Here is a 15,591-nt window from a genome sequence, read left to right on the forward strand (position 1 = left end):
TGGAATTACAATTTTGATTGGTGGAATTGCTCATGTTACTCAGTATGAATATGGTGCAAAAATTTGAATGGATTTGGATGTTATTTTCTGTCGAATCGATGATTAGACGGACGGACCGTCCACCAGGATGGCGCGGACAGTCCGGCCCCCTAGCACGGACAGTCCGGTCCCTGACAGAAACTTACCCTTCCTTTCTCTATGTTGTGACATCATCAACTATTAACCAGTGGATATTCCTCATATATATTGCAGTGGTTTGGGTGGTCTGTCACACCCGGTTTTAAGGAACAAAGCCGGGTACATCTCATACATGCGCCAAAGAAGACAACATATATAATAACAGAGTGTATAGAGATAAATGTCACAATATAATCAGAGTATTTTATTACATAGCGGAAGTCTTACAAAATAAGAGATAAATATCGCAGGATCTAAAATCTATCCTTGGCGCCAGAAAGCTGACTGGGAGACGCCACCTAGATCGAATCGAACTCCTCGATACTTGGCTCCACTTGAACCACCTATTCTTCTCCTGTGGGGGGGGGGTGTGAGACAGCAAGAGTGAGCTCACACATGTTCATCGCTCAACAAGTTGTGGGGAATAATGTGGCATAAACTCACCAAAGGTGGGAGTTCATGAAGTGTAAGGCTGATCAATGATATAAGGCTGAAGCTGAGCATTGCTTTTAAGTTGGTCAAAATTTTATTAACAATTACTAAGTGCAAGTAAATACCAAACCATTATAATAATAAGTAAAATTAATAATAAAATAATCCCAAATGCAATGAAATGACAGATTAAGTTTAAGTTCCATAAATTAATCATGTGAGTGTCCGAGCCGCTCATGACCGTGAGCACGGCTAGTATACCAGTTTTACACTCTGCAGAGGTTGCACATCTTTACCCACAAGTCGTGTTACCCATTTGCCACAGAGTTGATCAGACTCCATACACCTCTTCCAAGGAAGCGAGGCAGGGTACCACTACGAGGTCTTTACAAAGTTCCACTAGCTTCAGAAAACCCGCTACAGTTTATAGGAAGCTCCAGTGCAGGAATCCCTCGCCTGACCGCCATCGCAGCAAAATCAACCCAAGGACCTCCCTACACTGACCACTCCCCTACTGCCCTTGCCCCTTTCGGGTAAGGTAGTCATCCACTAGGTTTCTTAGTTAATCAGCCAAGGGCGTCCCATAAACCCTTGTGGTAGCACTGTTTTCCCGGGTGGTTCTCCATGTTCCCATTAATATAATGATCTTATAATGAATAATAATAATAAACAGATAATAAAAAGTATAACAATGAGTGATGAATATCTTTATACCCAAAGCCACATAAAGCAATAGCATATACTACCCAAAAAGTTTGTAGTAAAACCAGTGGTGAAACAAGGTATAAAGATAGTCAAAATCTAGGGTAACCTATTGGGTCCCATCAAAATTAACCTATGCAGATCATTATGATTAATAAGAACATGAATGGGTAAAAGAAGTGATCAAGGGCACAACTTACCTTCAACGAGCTCCTGCTCAGCAGTCTCTACCAGCTGAACCTCAGAATCCTCTGTAGCTTGCTCGTCTACTCGCATCAACACAATACATACATAGTATAGCAAAAATTAACATTACACCAAACATATAAATAAAATAGACAGTAATAATCTAGACACTAAAATGAGATCATAGGAACTGGAATCATTAAATTTGGAGTTACAGATTTTAAGATATGAATTTCTGAAGGTTTTATGTATTTACTACAAGATTAATTGCTAGATAAATGTTAATGTGTCTTTCATGCCAAAACAGTGGCACAAATGGTTAGAAAATAATATTACAAAAATTTAGGAACTGGAATGGACCAATTGGGAGTTCATATGAATTTTCTACAAATTAAACAAGTTTTAACATTTATTTATGCATTAAGAATCAATTTCTGTGATTATTTTCTATTTTCCCAAGTATCTGGATCGGGCCTAAAATACAGAGAAGTACAGGGGCTCTAGCGTAAATATTACTAAGATACAGGCGATCACAAGACTGGACCGCAGGTTGTTTTCATTATTTGCCGAGGTCTCTTTTACAAAAGCACCAGCCGACCCTGTGAGATCTAACCTCAACCGCACTACTTGGATCGGACGGCCCACGACTCATCGCCTACCTCCGGTACCCGGCCACGGCGGCGCTGCCGGCCGTCCACGACAATACGCATGCCCGTGACTGGCGGCCCGATTCCCCAGCGACCGACACACCGATTGAGTTGGCGCTACGGGTTGCTACGCTCCTACTGAGACTGTTGAAGGGCGACTCACCAGCGACAAGGTTGAGACGAGATCGGTCCACGTCGGGGTTGCGGCACCGCGGCGAGACCCGCACCGGCAAGGGAACACCATGGCCGAGGCCATCCATCCCTACATCTCGCGCTTGAGGAAGATCCACACAGGTCGATCTTAATTTCTCTCCCGGCATTGGCGTTCCCAAACCCGGCCGCCTGGCAGACTCCGACCGATGGCGAAGTTGAGGAACAGCGTCGGCGGTCTCACCCTGACCCCATTGGCGCTGCTAGTTTGGTACCGATAGGAGGTGGTTCGGCGACTTCATTAATCAGAGGAGTAGGCCGGCACCAGGTTATATGTACTGCTTAGGCAGGATCTCAACCATATTCCGAAAATCCCGAGGGCACGAAGAAATTGCGGCTGCAGCAACAGACAAGGCCGAGCATCCTGGAAAGAAGAACCTGACACCCTCAACCCCACCCGTCAGAGGTGCAAGACATGCAGGCATCTGTTGATTACTCTGCCCGCGGGACCCACACGGCGGTGCCCCAAATAGACCAGGCGACGTGAATGATGGGATGGAGTCATCATCGGCTAGGGGATTAATAAAATCGAAAAAGATTATGTCCACGTCTTGACTAGTGGCCAAACGGCCATGGGTTTTCACGTAGATTTTAGGCTTCATTTTTTTGTTTTATTTTCCTGTTGTCTTATTTCTGTTTTAAACCTTACTTCAAATCCAAATCCGGATTATAAATTCAAATATGAGTGCAACAATACAAGAAAATCACGCATGATGCAAAGTATATTTTATTTTACTTCTATTACCATTCCATTATTTTAAGTAAATGCGCCAAAACATATAACTCACTACAAATTAAATCGCACCATTCAAAGATTATTTTTTTCAAGAGAATAGATCTTTAACCATATTCAAATTTAAATGTTTAATATTTACTTATAAAGGAATGCCTATGAAACATTTATTTATTAATTAGTCTATTCATAAAAAAATGAGCACTATAAAAAAATGAACTATATATAATAGAATTATTAATTGTTCATATTCATATATAATTCGGGTATTACAAATCCTACCCCTCTTAAAAGGAATCTCGTCCTCGAGATTTAGGAAGGACTAGGGAAAGATGGGGAAAATCTATGTGAAGCTCTTCTTCTCTCTCCCAAGTAGCTTCATCTTCTCCATGGTGACTCTATTGTACTTTGCATATCCTTATCACCTTATTTCTTGTAACTCGAGTCAAAGTGTCAAGAATCTTGATCGGGTATTCCGTATATGTCAGATCATCTTGAACACTAAGGTTCTCCATTAGTAGCTGCTCCTCAGGTACCCTGAGGCACTTCTTCAACTGAGATACATGGAATACATCATGTACATCTGCCAGATGATCGGGTAGTTCTAGTTGATATGCAACTTCTCCCACTCGCTTTAAGATTAAGAAAGGTCCAATGAAGCGAGGGGACAACTTTCCTTTAACTTTGAATCTTCTCATACCCCGGATCGGTGATACTTTCAGATACACGTGATCACCCTCCTTAAACTCCAGTAGTCTTCTCCGGGTATCATCATAGCTCTTCTGCCTTGATTGTGCAATTCTCAAATTCTCCCTTATGATTCGCACTTGTTCTTCTACCTCTTGTATAAGTTCAGGTCCAAAGAACTGTCTTTCTCCAGTCTGGTCCCAATACAGTGGTGTCCTGCATTTTCTGCCATATAGAGCCTCAAACAGTGACATCTTCAAACTGACCTGGTAGCTATTATTATATGAGAACTCAGCATAAGGTAGACTCTTGTCCCAACTACTACCATGTTTAAGAGCACAAGCTCTTAACATATCCTCCAACACTTGGTTAGTCCTCTCTGTCTGTCCATCAGTCTGAGGATGGTAGGCTGAACTAAAATTCAATTGTGTATCCAAGCTCTCATGCAACTTCTTTCAAAACCGAGAGGTAAACTGTGATCGTCAGTCAGACACGATCTTCTTAGGTACACCGTGTAGAGACACAATCCGAGCCATATATAACTCTGCCAATTGAGATACCTTATAAGTAGTCTTGACCGAAATGAAATGAACCACTTTGGTCAGTCTATCCACAATAACCCATATAGAATCATATCCTTTCGAGATGCGAGGCAATCCAGTAATGAAGTCCATACCAATCTCTTCCCACTTCCACTCGGGTATCTTTAGTGGATGCAGTAGTCCAGCTGGCCTCCAACGTTAAGCCTTAACCCTTTGACACACATCGCACATAGCCTCATGTGCAGCCACATCTCTCTTCAATCCATACCACTAGTATTTCTGCTTCAAATCCTGATACATCTTGGTACTCCCAGGATGAATAGAATAATCTGAGTCATGGGCTTTTTCAGTATAGTCTCACAAAGTCTATCAATCTCCAGAACACATATCCGATCCTTGAACCATATAGTACCTTGCTCATCCTCCGTGAATTCTGGACCTCTACCTTCAGTAATCAGATCCTTAATCTCTTAGCATCACCAATCTGTCCTTTGCGGATTTCTTGCTCCAAGGTAGATTCCAATTCGATGGTGACTTCTTCAGTGTGAGCAACTATCCCCAAGTTAAGTCTCCTGAAATCCTCAACAATCTCATCGGGTAGCTAGGCAACAACAACTGAATGAACGTGCTCCTTTCGACTCAAGGCATCTGCAACCAAATTTGCCTTGCCCGAGTGATAGTGAATCTCCATATCATAATCTTTAATAAGCTCCAACCAACAACGTTGCCTAAGGTCGAGATCCTTCTGAGTGAATATATACTTCAAACTCTTATGATCCGTGTATACTTGGCACTAAGTCCCCATAATGTAATGTCTCCATATCTTAAGTGCATGCACAACGACTGCCAGTTCTAAGTCATGAGTAGGGTAGTTCAATTCATGTTTCCGCAACTGATGAGACGCATAGGCGATCACATGTCCTTCTTGCATGAGCACACATCCCAATCCTTGGCCACATGCATCACAATAAATGTCAAATCCCTTCTGTAGATCTGGCATAACCAACACTGGTGGTGATATCTTCTTTAATTGATCAAAGCTTTATTGGCATTTCTCATCCCACTTAAATTCTCTTCCTTTCTCCAGAAGCAAGGTCATAGGCTTGGCAATCTTAGAGAATCCTTCAATAAATCTCCGATAATATCCTAAAAATCCCAAGAAACTCTGAATCTCAGTAACTGTAGTGGGCACTCTCCACTCCATAATCTCCTTGACTTTAGCAGGATCCACTGATATTCCTCCATTAGAAATGATATGTCCAAGGAATGGCACCTTGTCAATCCAAAACTCGCATTTGCTAAACTTGGCGTAGAGTTGATTATCTCGTAGCTTCTGTAGCACCAATCTCAGATGTTCCTCATGATCACTATCACTCTTGGAATAAATAAGAATATTGTCGATGAATACTACGACAAATCTGTCCAAATACTCCATAAACACCTTATTCATCAAATCCATAAAATAAGTTGGTGCATTAGTTAATCCAAACGACATAACAATGAACTCATATAATCCATATCGGGTTGAGAAAGCCGTCTTAGGAATATCCGATGGTATAATCTTCATTTGATGGTATCCCGATCGGAGATCAATCTTCAAGAATACCCTAGCACCTCTCATCTGATCAAATAAATCCTCAATATGGGGTAATGGATACTTGTTCTTCACAGTAACATCATTAAGTGATCTATAATCCACACACATCCACTGTGATCCATCCTTCTTCTGTACAAACAGTACCGGTGCTCCCCAAGGTGAGGAACTCGGACAAATGTACCCAGCCTCTTGTAACTCCGTTAACTGCTTCTTCAGTTCCTTTAATTCTTCTACATACATCCTATATGGCCGTTTGAAAGTAGGGGCTGTCATAGGTAAGAGATCAATGACAAACTCAACTTCCCTCTCCGGTGGCATCCCTGGTAATTCCTCTGGAAAGACATCCGGAAAACCTCTAACTACACGGATGTTGTTACCAACAAATTCCACATCTATGAAGAATGTCGCACGTCCGGTACAGGTAGTTACTGCAATTTCAACTTGAAATTTTTCTCCTTTGAGACTGGTGAGTTCTACGGTTCCCTTAGCACAGTGTATACACTGCCTTTGCCTTTCTTAACCATGACATACCAAGGATCACGTCTATAGTGCTCTCTTCTAACACTATAGGGGTAGCCATCTGGGTTAGAAATACAGGGTATGAAAGAAAGGATTGTAGACAAGGCATGTAATTACGAGGCATGTTACTTTGAAGAATTTATTAGCTAAGCAGATTAATGTTTTACCTACCATAGCTAATCTATTACCTTATGGTGGCACATGCTAAGATGTGCATATATAATATTTCAATCAATCAAAGAAGCAAATCAGACATTTATCATCAGAACAATCAAACAACATTTTTAAATAGAGAAAATAGTTTTTTATTTTGTCTTAGGCCTCGTATCTCTTAAAAATGTCATAAGGGTAGGGATTTCAAGGTGTGAAATCCATCTTGTCTCAGAGTACAAAAGATAAGAATGATCAGAGTAGAACAGTAGAAGGTGAAACAGGATCAAGATAAGTATAGAGAGAATCAGAGTAAGGTAAGTATAGAATGAATCAGAGTTAGATAAGTAGGTAAGGGTTTTGTCCATTTCTATCTAGGTTTCGTCCTACAGTCAACATTTCCTTTGATACCACTTTTGTCACACCCGGTTTTAAGGAACAAAGCCGGGTACATCTCATACATGCGCCAAAGAAGACAACATATATAATAACAGAGTGTATAGAGATAAATGTCACAATATAATCAGAGTATTTTATTACATAGCGGAAGTCTTACAAAATATGAGATAAATATTGCAGGATCTAAAATCTATCCTTGGCGCCAGAAAGCTGACTGGGAGACGCCACCTAGATCGAATCGAACTCCTCGATACTTGGCTCCACTTGAACCACCTATTCTTCTCCTGTGGGGGGGTGTGAGACAGCAAGAGTGAGCTCACACATGTTCATTGCTCAACAAGTTGTGGGGAATAATGTGGCATAAACTCACCAAAGGTGGGAGTTCATGAAGTGTAAGGCTGATCAATGATATAAGGCTGAAGCTGAGCATTGCTTTTAAGTTGGTCAAAATTTTATTAGCAATTACTAAGTGCAAGTAAACACCAAACCATTATAATAATAAGTAAAAGTAATAATAAAATAATCCCAAATGCAATGAAATGACATATTAAGTTTAAGTTCCATAAATTAATCATGTGAGTGTCCGAGCCGCTCATGACCGTGAGCACGGCTAGTATACCAGTTTTACACTCTGCAGAGGTTGCGCATCTTTACCCACAAGTCGTGTTACCCATTTGCCACAGAGTTGATCAGACTCCATACACCTCTTCCAAGGAAGCGAGGCAGGGTACCACTACGAGGCCTTTACAAAGTTCCACTAGCTTCAGAAAACCCGCTACAGTTTATAGGAAGCTCCAGTGCAGAAATCCCTCGCCTGACCGCCATCACAGCAAAATCAACCCAAGGACCTCCCTACACTGACCACTCCCCTACTGCCCTTGCCCCTTTCGGGTAAGGTAGTCATCCACTAGGTTTCTTAGTTAATCAGCCAAGGGCGTCCCATAAACCCTTGTGGTAGCACTGTTTTCCCGGGTGGTTCTTCATGTTCCCATTAACATAATGATCTTATCATGAATAATAATAATAAACAGATAATAAAAAGTATAACAATGAGTGATGAATATCTTTATACCCAAAGCCACATAAAGCAATAGCATATACTACCCAAAAAGTTTGTAGTAAAACCAGTGGTGAAACAAGGTATAAAGATAGTCAAAATCTAGGGTAACCTATTGGGTCCCATAAAAATTAACCTATGCAGATCATTATGATTAATAAGAACATGAATGGGTAAAAGAAGTGATCAAGGGCACAACTTGCCTTCAACGAGCTCCTGCTCAGCAGTCTCTACCAGCTGAACCTCAGAATCCTCTGTAGCTTGCTCGTCTACTCGCATCAACACAATACATACATAGTATAGCAAAAATTAACATTACACCAAACATATAAATAAAATAGACAGTAATAATCTAGACACTAAAATGAGATCATAGGAACTGGAATCATTAAATTTGGAGTTACAGATTTTAAGATATGAATTTCTGAAGGTTTTATGTATTTACTACAAGATTAATTGCTAGATAAATGTGAATGTGTCTTTCATGCCAAAACAGTGGCACAAATGGTTAGAAAATAATATTACAAAAATTTAGGAACTGGAATGGACCAATTTGGAGTTCATATGAATTTTCTACAAATTAAACAAGTTTTAACATTTATTTATGCATTAAGAATCAATTTCTGTGATTATTTTCTATTTTCCCAAGTATCTGGATCGGGCCTAAAATACAGAGAAGTACAGGGGCTCTGGCGTAAATATTACTAAGATACAGGCGATCACGAGACTGGACCGCGGGTTGTTTTCATTATTTGCCGAGGTCTCTTTTACAAAAGCACCAGCCGACCCTGTGAGATCTAACCTCAACCACACTACTTGGATCGGACGGCCCACGACTCATCGCCTACCTCCGGTACCCGGCCACGGCGGCGCTGCCGGCCGTCCACGACAGTACGCATGCCCGTGACTGGCGGCCCGATTCCCCGGCGACCGAAACACCGATTGAGTTGGCGCTACGGGTTGCTACGCTCCTACTGAGACTGCTGAAGGGCGACTCACCAGCGACAAGGTTGAGACGAGATCTGTCCACGTCGGGGTTGCGGCACCGCGGCGAGACCCGCACCGGCAAGGGAACACCATGGCCGAGGCCATCCATCCCTACATCTCGCGCTTGAGGAAGATCCACACAGGTCGATCTTAATTTCTCTCCCGGCATTGGCGTTCCTAAACCCGGCCGCCTGGCAGACTCCGACCGATGGCGAAGTTGAGGAACGGCGTCGGCGGTCTCACCCTGACCCCATTGGCGCTTCTAGTTTGGTAGCGATAGGAGGTGGTTCGGCGGCTTCGTTAATCAGAGGAGTAGGCCGGCACCAGGTTATATGTACTGCTTAGGCAGGATCTCAACCATATTCCGAAAATCCCGAGGGCACGAAGAAATTGCGGCTGCAGCAACGGACAAGGCCGAGCATCCTGGAAAGAAGAACCTGGCACCCTCAACCCCACCCGTCAGAGGTGCAAGACATGCAGGCATCCGTTGATTACTCTGCCCGCGGGACCCACACGACGGTGCCCCAAATAGACCAGGCGACGTGAATGATGGGATGGAGTCATCATCGGCTAGGGGATTAATAAAATCGAAAAAGATTATGTCCACGTCTTGACTAGTGGCCAAACGGCCATGGGTTTTCACGTAGATTTTAGGCTTCATTTTTTTGTTTTATTTTCCTGTTGTCTTATTTCTGTTTTAAACCTTACTTCAAATCCAAATCCGGATTATAAATTCAAATATGAGTGCAATAATACAAGAAAATCACGCATGATGCAAAGTATATTTTATTTTACTTCTATTACCATTCCATTCTTTTAAGTAAATGCGCCAAAACATATAGCTCACTACAAATTAAATCGCACCATTCAAAGATTATTTTTTTTCAAGAGAATAGATCTTTAACCATATTCAAAATTAAATGTTTAATATTTACTTATAAAGGAATGCCTATGAAACATTTATTTATTAATTAGTCTATTCATAAAAAAATGAGCACTATAAAAAATGAACTATATATAATAGAATTATTAATTGTTCATATTCATATATAATTCGGGTATTACATGGTCTTAAGAAGAAGCTTGTAGGTCGTTTTAAGTCAAAGCGCCGTTGTGCAGATGATGCAGATTATAATCCAGCTACAGACTCTGAGGCCCAATCATCGGCTGGGGCAGCATTTCTATGGACACAGAGGATGCTACACACGCTCATCCAGATTATTCATTTGATGTCACAGGATGGACCTATCCCAAGAGAAGATTCTCTATGGCTGAGTACTGCTCCAGGAGGACAGTTAATCAGTATGATCTGCCCTCTGACACAAACATTCAGTTTTTTCATACTCAGCTTCAGTTTGATGTCTTCTAGGAACCCTAATGGACACAAACTTTCACAAGCATCAAGTTATTGATTGGCAATTTATGTTGGGCCAGTCAGTCATGGAGGGATTGATTCCAAAGTTTGAGGCATGTGGTCTCTTTGACTTTATGGGCCAGAAGACGGACTTCAGTGAGATGGCTATGAAACAGTTCCTAGCAACTGCTGAGATTGACATTGATGAGCAATCAATCACTTGGATGACTGGCTTTAAGAGGCATTATGCAACCTTTGCTGAGTTTGCTATTGTAAATAGTTTGGACTATGATACAATCTCAGCTGGGATTGATTTGTATACTGAAGACTACTTTGAAGAATATGAGCAGTTCTATGAGCCAGTGAGGCTGTGCATTCCTAGGAGGTTTGGTGAGACTCTAGGACTGAGGCATCATCTTGCTGTCATTAAAAAGATTGTCAGAGTAACAAATCTTCCAAAGAGTGGAGATAAGAGCAAGATCAGAGATAAGTTCTGGAACATCATCCACCATATCATGAATGGTGAGGTGATGAATGTGGTGCTATTTATGATGAGGCAATTGAATTACCTCAAGATGGACAAGAACCAGAACTTGGCATATGCTCCATACATCATGGCTCTCATCAAGGCTAAGACCAGATTTGAGGGGCGCTGTGAGATAGCTCACACTCCATTTAGACCTTTCAAGAATGAGATTGGATTCCTCACCAGGCCTCTTACTCCTTTCCCAGATGATGAGGAAGAAGCTGGAGATGATGAAGAAGTTGCTCCTAAGGCTGATGCAGCTGAGCAGATGCCTCCTCCTCCACCTCCTCCTCAGCCTGAGCAGTTATGGCAGCCTGGTCCAGGCTATTTTGATCCTTACTTCTAGCACATGCAGCAAGGGCTCCAGACACATATGGATGGCTGATTTCAAGGCATGTTGACCCATATGGACCAGCGCATGAATGCCATGCAGACTCACTTTGATGATAACTTTGATGGGCTGCACTCTGAGCTTACTGAGTTTCGCACTCACATCCAAGACACTATTCATGATCCATTTATGACTAGAATGAACAACATGCAGTAGAGCTTTCAGGATAATATGGGGGCCTTGTCCAGTCAGTTTGACAACATGTCCACAAATGAAAGCATCTAGGATATTCGTCAGAGGCAACAACAGCTCCAGCATGACTTCGGGCAGTTCTCCTCTGTCTTCGACACTTTCAACACCCATTACTACAACATGTACCCTCCACCTAGTGATCAGTGAGACCCCTCCTTTGTGGCAATTGATGCCAAAGGGGGAGATATGAAGCTGAAGTTGGGGATGTCATAATCAGGGGGAGCTCATGTGGACATTGAGACTTTGAATATGCATGTTTACTATTTGAACTTTTTGTCTTATGCATTTGTTGAACTATGTCTTGTGTTTGTGGACAAATGTCTAGTGATATTTTGTGGATCAAACTATGTCTGTTAAATCTTATGTTTCTATTAGTTCGAATTATCCTGTGAATAGTTGATCGAGGAGTGATTAAATTTGTTGCGCTTATTTCACATAATACTTCTTGTATGCCTCGATAACCATGATTGTAGGAAGATCTCCATCAAAACTCTGATTGATTATGTGTGTCATATCTTCAACTAGAAATATCATGCACACAAATAGGGGGAGCTATTCCTACACTCTGAGTTTTGTTGAGACTTATATATCTCTCGGATGGAACTTCAAATCAAGATAAGTCTTTTGAAACTCAACTCTAAAATCCTTCTTATACCTAGGGTATGAGGAAGATTTGAAAATCAAAACCTCTCTTGGATAAAATGTGTAGTGTTGTCATCAATTACCAAAAAGGGGGAGATTGTGAATCATCTAGGCCCCTTAGTGATGTTTTGGTAATTAATGACAACTATTTGTGGACTAACAGTTCTTAGAGAAATAAGAATGCAGGTTGGACCACAGAGAACAGAAAATCTTGGAGACTTATAAGCATTGGTTGTGGATCAAGTGAAGGCACCGGCGAAGAGAAAGCGCACAGCAGGTGCCACCGTGGTCGAGACCGTGGCCAAGTGGAAGGTGAGCGACCTCATGCTTACCAAGATGAAGGGCTTCCTAGTGTGGTCGGCTATGGTGAGTGCGCCGTCTCAACAACTCCTCCTTCTCTACTCCCTGATATGTGGCCTCCCTATGGCCTGTTCAGCCTGGGGTCCAAGGATTCTGTGTCTGGACAGGGGTTTCTCGCTTAGGATTTAGTGCCGGCCGTGGAAGACCAGTGGAATACTACTGAGCTTTAGGTAGTAGGGGCTACTTCTACTGCATTTTTCTATCGTGGGATGTGTACCATGTGTAGGCTCTACTGCTGGCAGGATCAGGATCATGCTCTGTCCTTCCATCAGAAATTTGTCTCAGAGACTGTCTTTGATTCAGTTAACCGAAGGAAGATTTTACTATTTAGAATTTGACTAACTGAATTTTGTGGATGGTCGAGTTTTTGATGATGTATTATGCATATGGTTTAGTTGAGAATTGGTGATTGTGTGTTTGGGTGAAGTATATGTGGTTTAAAGAGTCATCTATCATTTCATTTTGATATTAAATTTTGTCTGCCAATCTATTTCCTTAACTTCCTTTTTGTATCGCCTGTTCTGTAGTGTGTGATGTCGCACCCTGATTTTTGGATGACATTTATAAATGGTAATGACTGCTACCGTGCTTATTACAAAAGTGTGATGTCCTTATGTTGGTGTACTTTAATAATATGTCCCTATGGTCCCAAATTTCTTCTTGTTTTAAGCATTCACTGGATTATAAGAAGTAGAAGGTATTCATCACATTTAGATACAGTTTCCTATAGAAAATTTCACTTGTACTGATTTTACTTTTTAGTCTTCTGCTTTATAACATACACTTTTTAGTAATTGTCTCCTGATCTCCTCTTGCAGCACTGGTTCCACTGTACCATTACTCTTTCTTGAACGCCGACTACAAAATAAGAGAATATGAGTTCTTGAGGCTTACTAGCATGGGTGTGACCAGTGTTTTTGTGATGGTAAGAAATTTAAGACAACTAAGAAGGGCTATGTATTTCTATTTGGAGTGGTGGGGGTGTGCAGGTTATCATTTTGCATTTTGACTATAATATTCCAGTCTTACTGATTAAATAATCTGATAGGGATTTCAAGTCCTATGGATTCTATATAAACAATAATGATCGTTTGAAGAGCTGAACGGTGCTGTAATTTGTTGAAGGCTTGAAATTCATTCATTTTCTTTTATACCATATATTTTAAAAAATAAAGCTTTTTGCATATGTAGTTAGATCATCATGAAGTCATTGTGATTCGGTTGTGTTCTAAAATAATTCATTTGTATCTGTGTGCCAACGATATGGGCAGTGAATTTTGAAAATGGTATTTACCAACCTACTCAACCATTACTCAAAACATAATTGTCTTTTATGTTTGCTTTTATGCAGACTACTCAATTGGCACACTCTTTTCTTGTACTACTCTCCATATATCTTGTTCATTATTTGAGAGATGGCAAGCTATTTCAGTGGTTAGGACCATGTTGCAACGTATTTTACTTTTATAGCTGACAAAGTAGCTTCGTTTCTTGTTTGCTTTGCAAGACTTCATTTCATTATTCAATACTTGTCATAGCCGTCTCTTGAAAATTGAAATGTAATCTGGCCTAACATTTATGTTGTCCTGAATTTAACGTGATCATTTGGATCTGTCGCTTCAGCTTCTTTAACCAAGTCAAGTTATACTTGCAGGTGGCCACTTTTATTGTCCAAAAGATTATGCGTGATGCCACAGGGCTTTCTATGTTGTGAGGATATATGCAAAAGGTTGACCAGAAATCTTATTCCAAAATGGGTTAATCGACTTGCTAGAATGGGTAGGAATTCTTGAAACATATGCTTTCTCGGCCATTAATATTGCTATCTAAGAGTTACTGCAGAGTTTGTATATCTAAACAGACATTTAAATGGGTAGGAAATATTTTTGTATGGATGACTTAGATAGCAACTCTTGGTCCTAAGCTTTATAGAAACCTTATGCAACTAAAGTTACTATAGATTGTTGCTTTGGTTTGGTTTGGTTTCCAAGATGCAAGCAAATTAAACTACTACTTAAAAACTTTTTCTATTGAAAAGATCATAAGATGGGATGATGGCTATTGATCCTAAGCTTTATAGAAACCTTCTGCATCTATTTTTTGCCAATAGTTTCTAAATAGTTTCTACAGGATCTTGCCATTCATTTAACCATCGATGAAGTCAATTTCGATGTTGTAACCGTTGAATCTATTGTTGTTAGTGTTCAAAACAGTAACTCCCCTGCCTGTTTGAGAAAAATGTTATTATTGAGCTTGCTTTAAAAGTAATTGTCCCCCGAGCTACTGTGGTGTCTCCTAATGCCATCAATGCAGCCTCAGAAATTCTATACGCTATTGAGTTAAGTGAAAGTCACTCTCTTCCTGTTGCTAGACTTGTTTGTTTTTCCATCATCCTAAGTTTGGTATCCTCGACAAGTGCACCAAGTATGTGTTCTGTCATAGTGCTCCTTTTGATTCCTTGCATTTCCTTCTCTTTCCTTATCGATTATTGTGGGTCCTAAATTCTTACTTGATTGAAGTGCTACAAACGTTGATCTTGAAGAGCATTTGTACAGGCTTGCAACTAGAATGGGCATAGCTGTAATCACTTCCTCTCAAGTAAGCATTTGGACAATCCCATGTGAATTACATTTAAAGTTTCCTAATCTTCCTTCAATTGATAGGCTGACATCAATTCCTATCATAGTTGTAGGTATGTGTGTTAAACTGTTAACCTTTTGTTGAAAAAAATCAACTCACTTGCTAACCACTTATGTGTTGCTTTGGTCTAGTCATTGACTTTGACAACACTGACATGCTTGGAGGAAATTTGATGCAAGTAAGGAATTTCTGTTGTCTACCTAATTAGTTCAGATTAGTGTATGTGTCACTTATACTACATGTCTTGATAATAAGTTATCTTTCTCAGATTATTGTTGGTACCTTCCTCTGTACTGACTGCAAAAGAGCTTTTCAATATGTACGATCTCAGAGGCTCTACAAGGAAATCTTTGAGCCAGCTATTTAGGCTACCCTATTTGCTACTGTCGAGTAATGTAGTGCTGCTGTAACACTGAGGATGTTGTATTAACACAACATCATATTGAAAAGATTTTGAGAGC

At 40.7% G+C, this 15,591-nt stretch overlaps 1 protein-coding gene across 1 annotated transcript; it reads right to left on the reverse strand.

Annotated features, from left to right (window-relative positions):
* Window positions 1-331: 331 nt before the first annotated feature.
* LOC100278766 (uncharacterized) lies at window positions 332-9,327 on the reverse strand. Its single transcript, NM_001354472.1, has 4 exons — window positions 9,038-9,327; window positions 8,242-8,307; window positions 1,512-1,577; window positions 332-532 (listed from the first exon to the last, which is right to left on the reverse strand). Exons 1-4 carry the CDS (start codon window positions 9,192-9,194, stop codon window positions 522-524), a joined length of 300 nt encoding a protein of 99 aa, NP_001341401.1. The 5' UTR covers window positions 9,195-9,327; the 3' UTR covers window positions 332-521.
* Between the last annotated feature and the right edge of the window lie 6,264 nt (window positions 9,328-15,591).

The sequence above is a fragment of the Zea mays genome, chromosome 7, assembly GCF_902167145.1.
Source record: "Zea mays cultivar B73 chromosome 7, Zm-B73-REFERENCE-NAM-5.0, whole genome shotgun sequence".
Lineage (NCBI taxonomy): Eukaryota > Viridiplantae > Streptophyta > Magnoliopsida > Poales > Poaceae > Zea > Zea mays.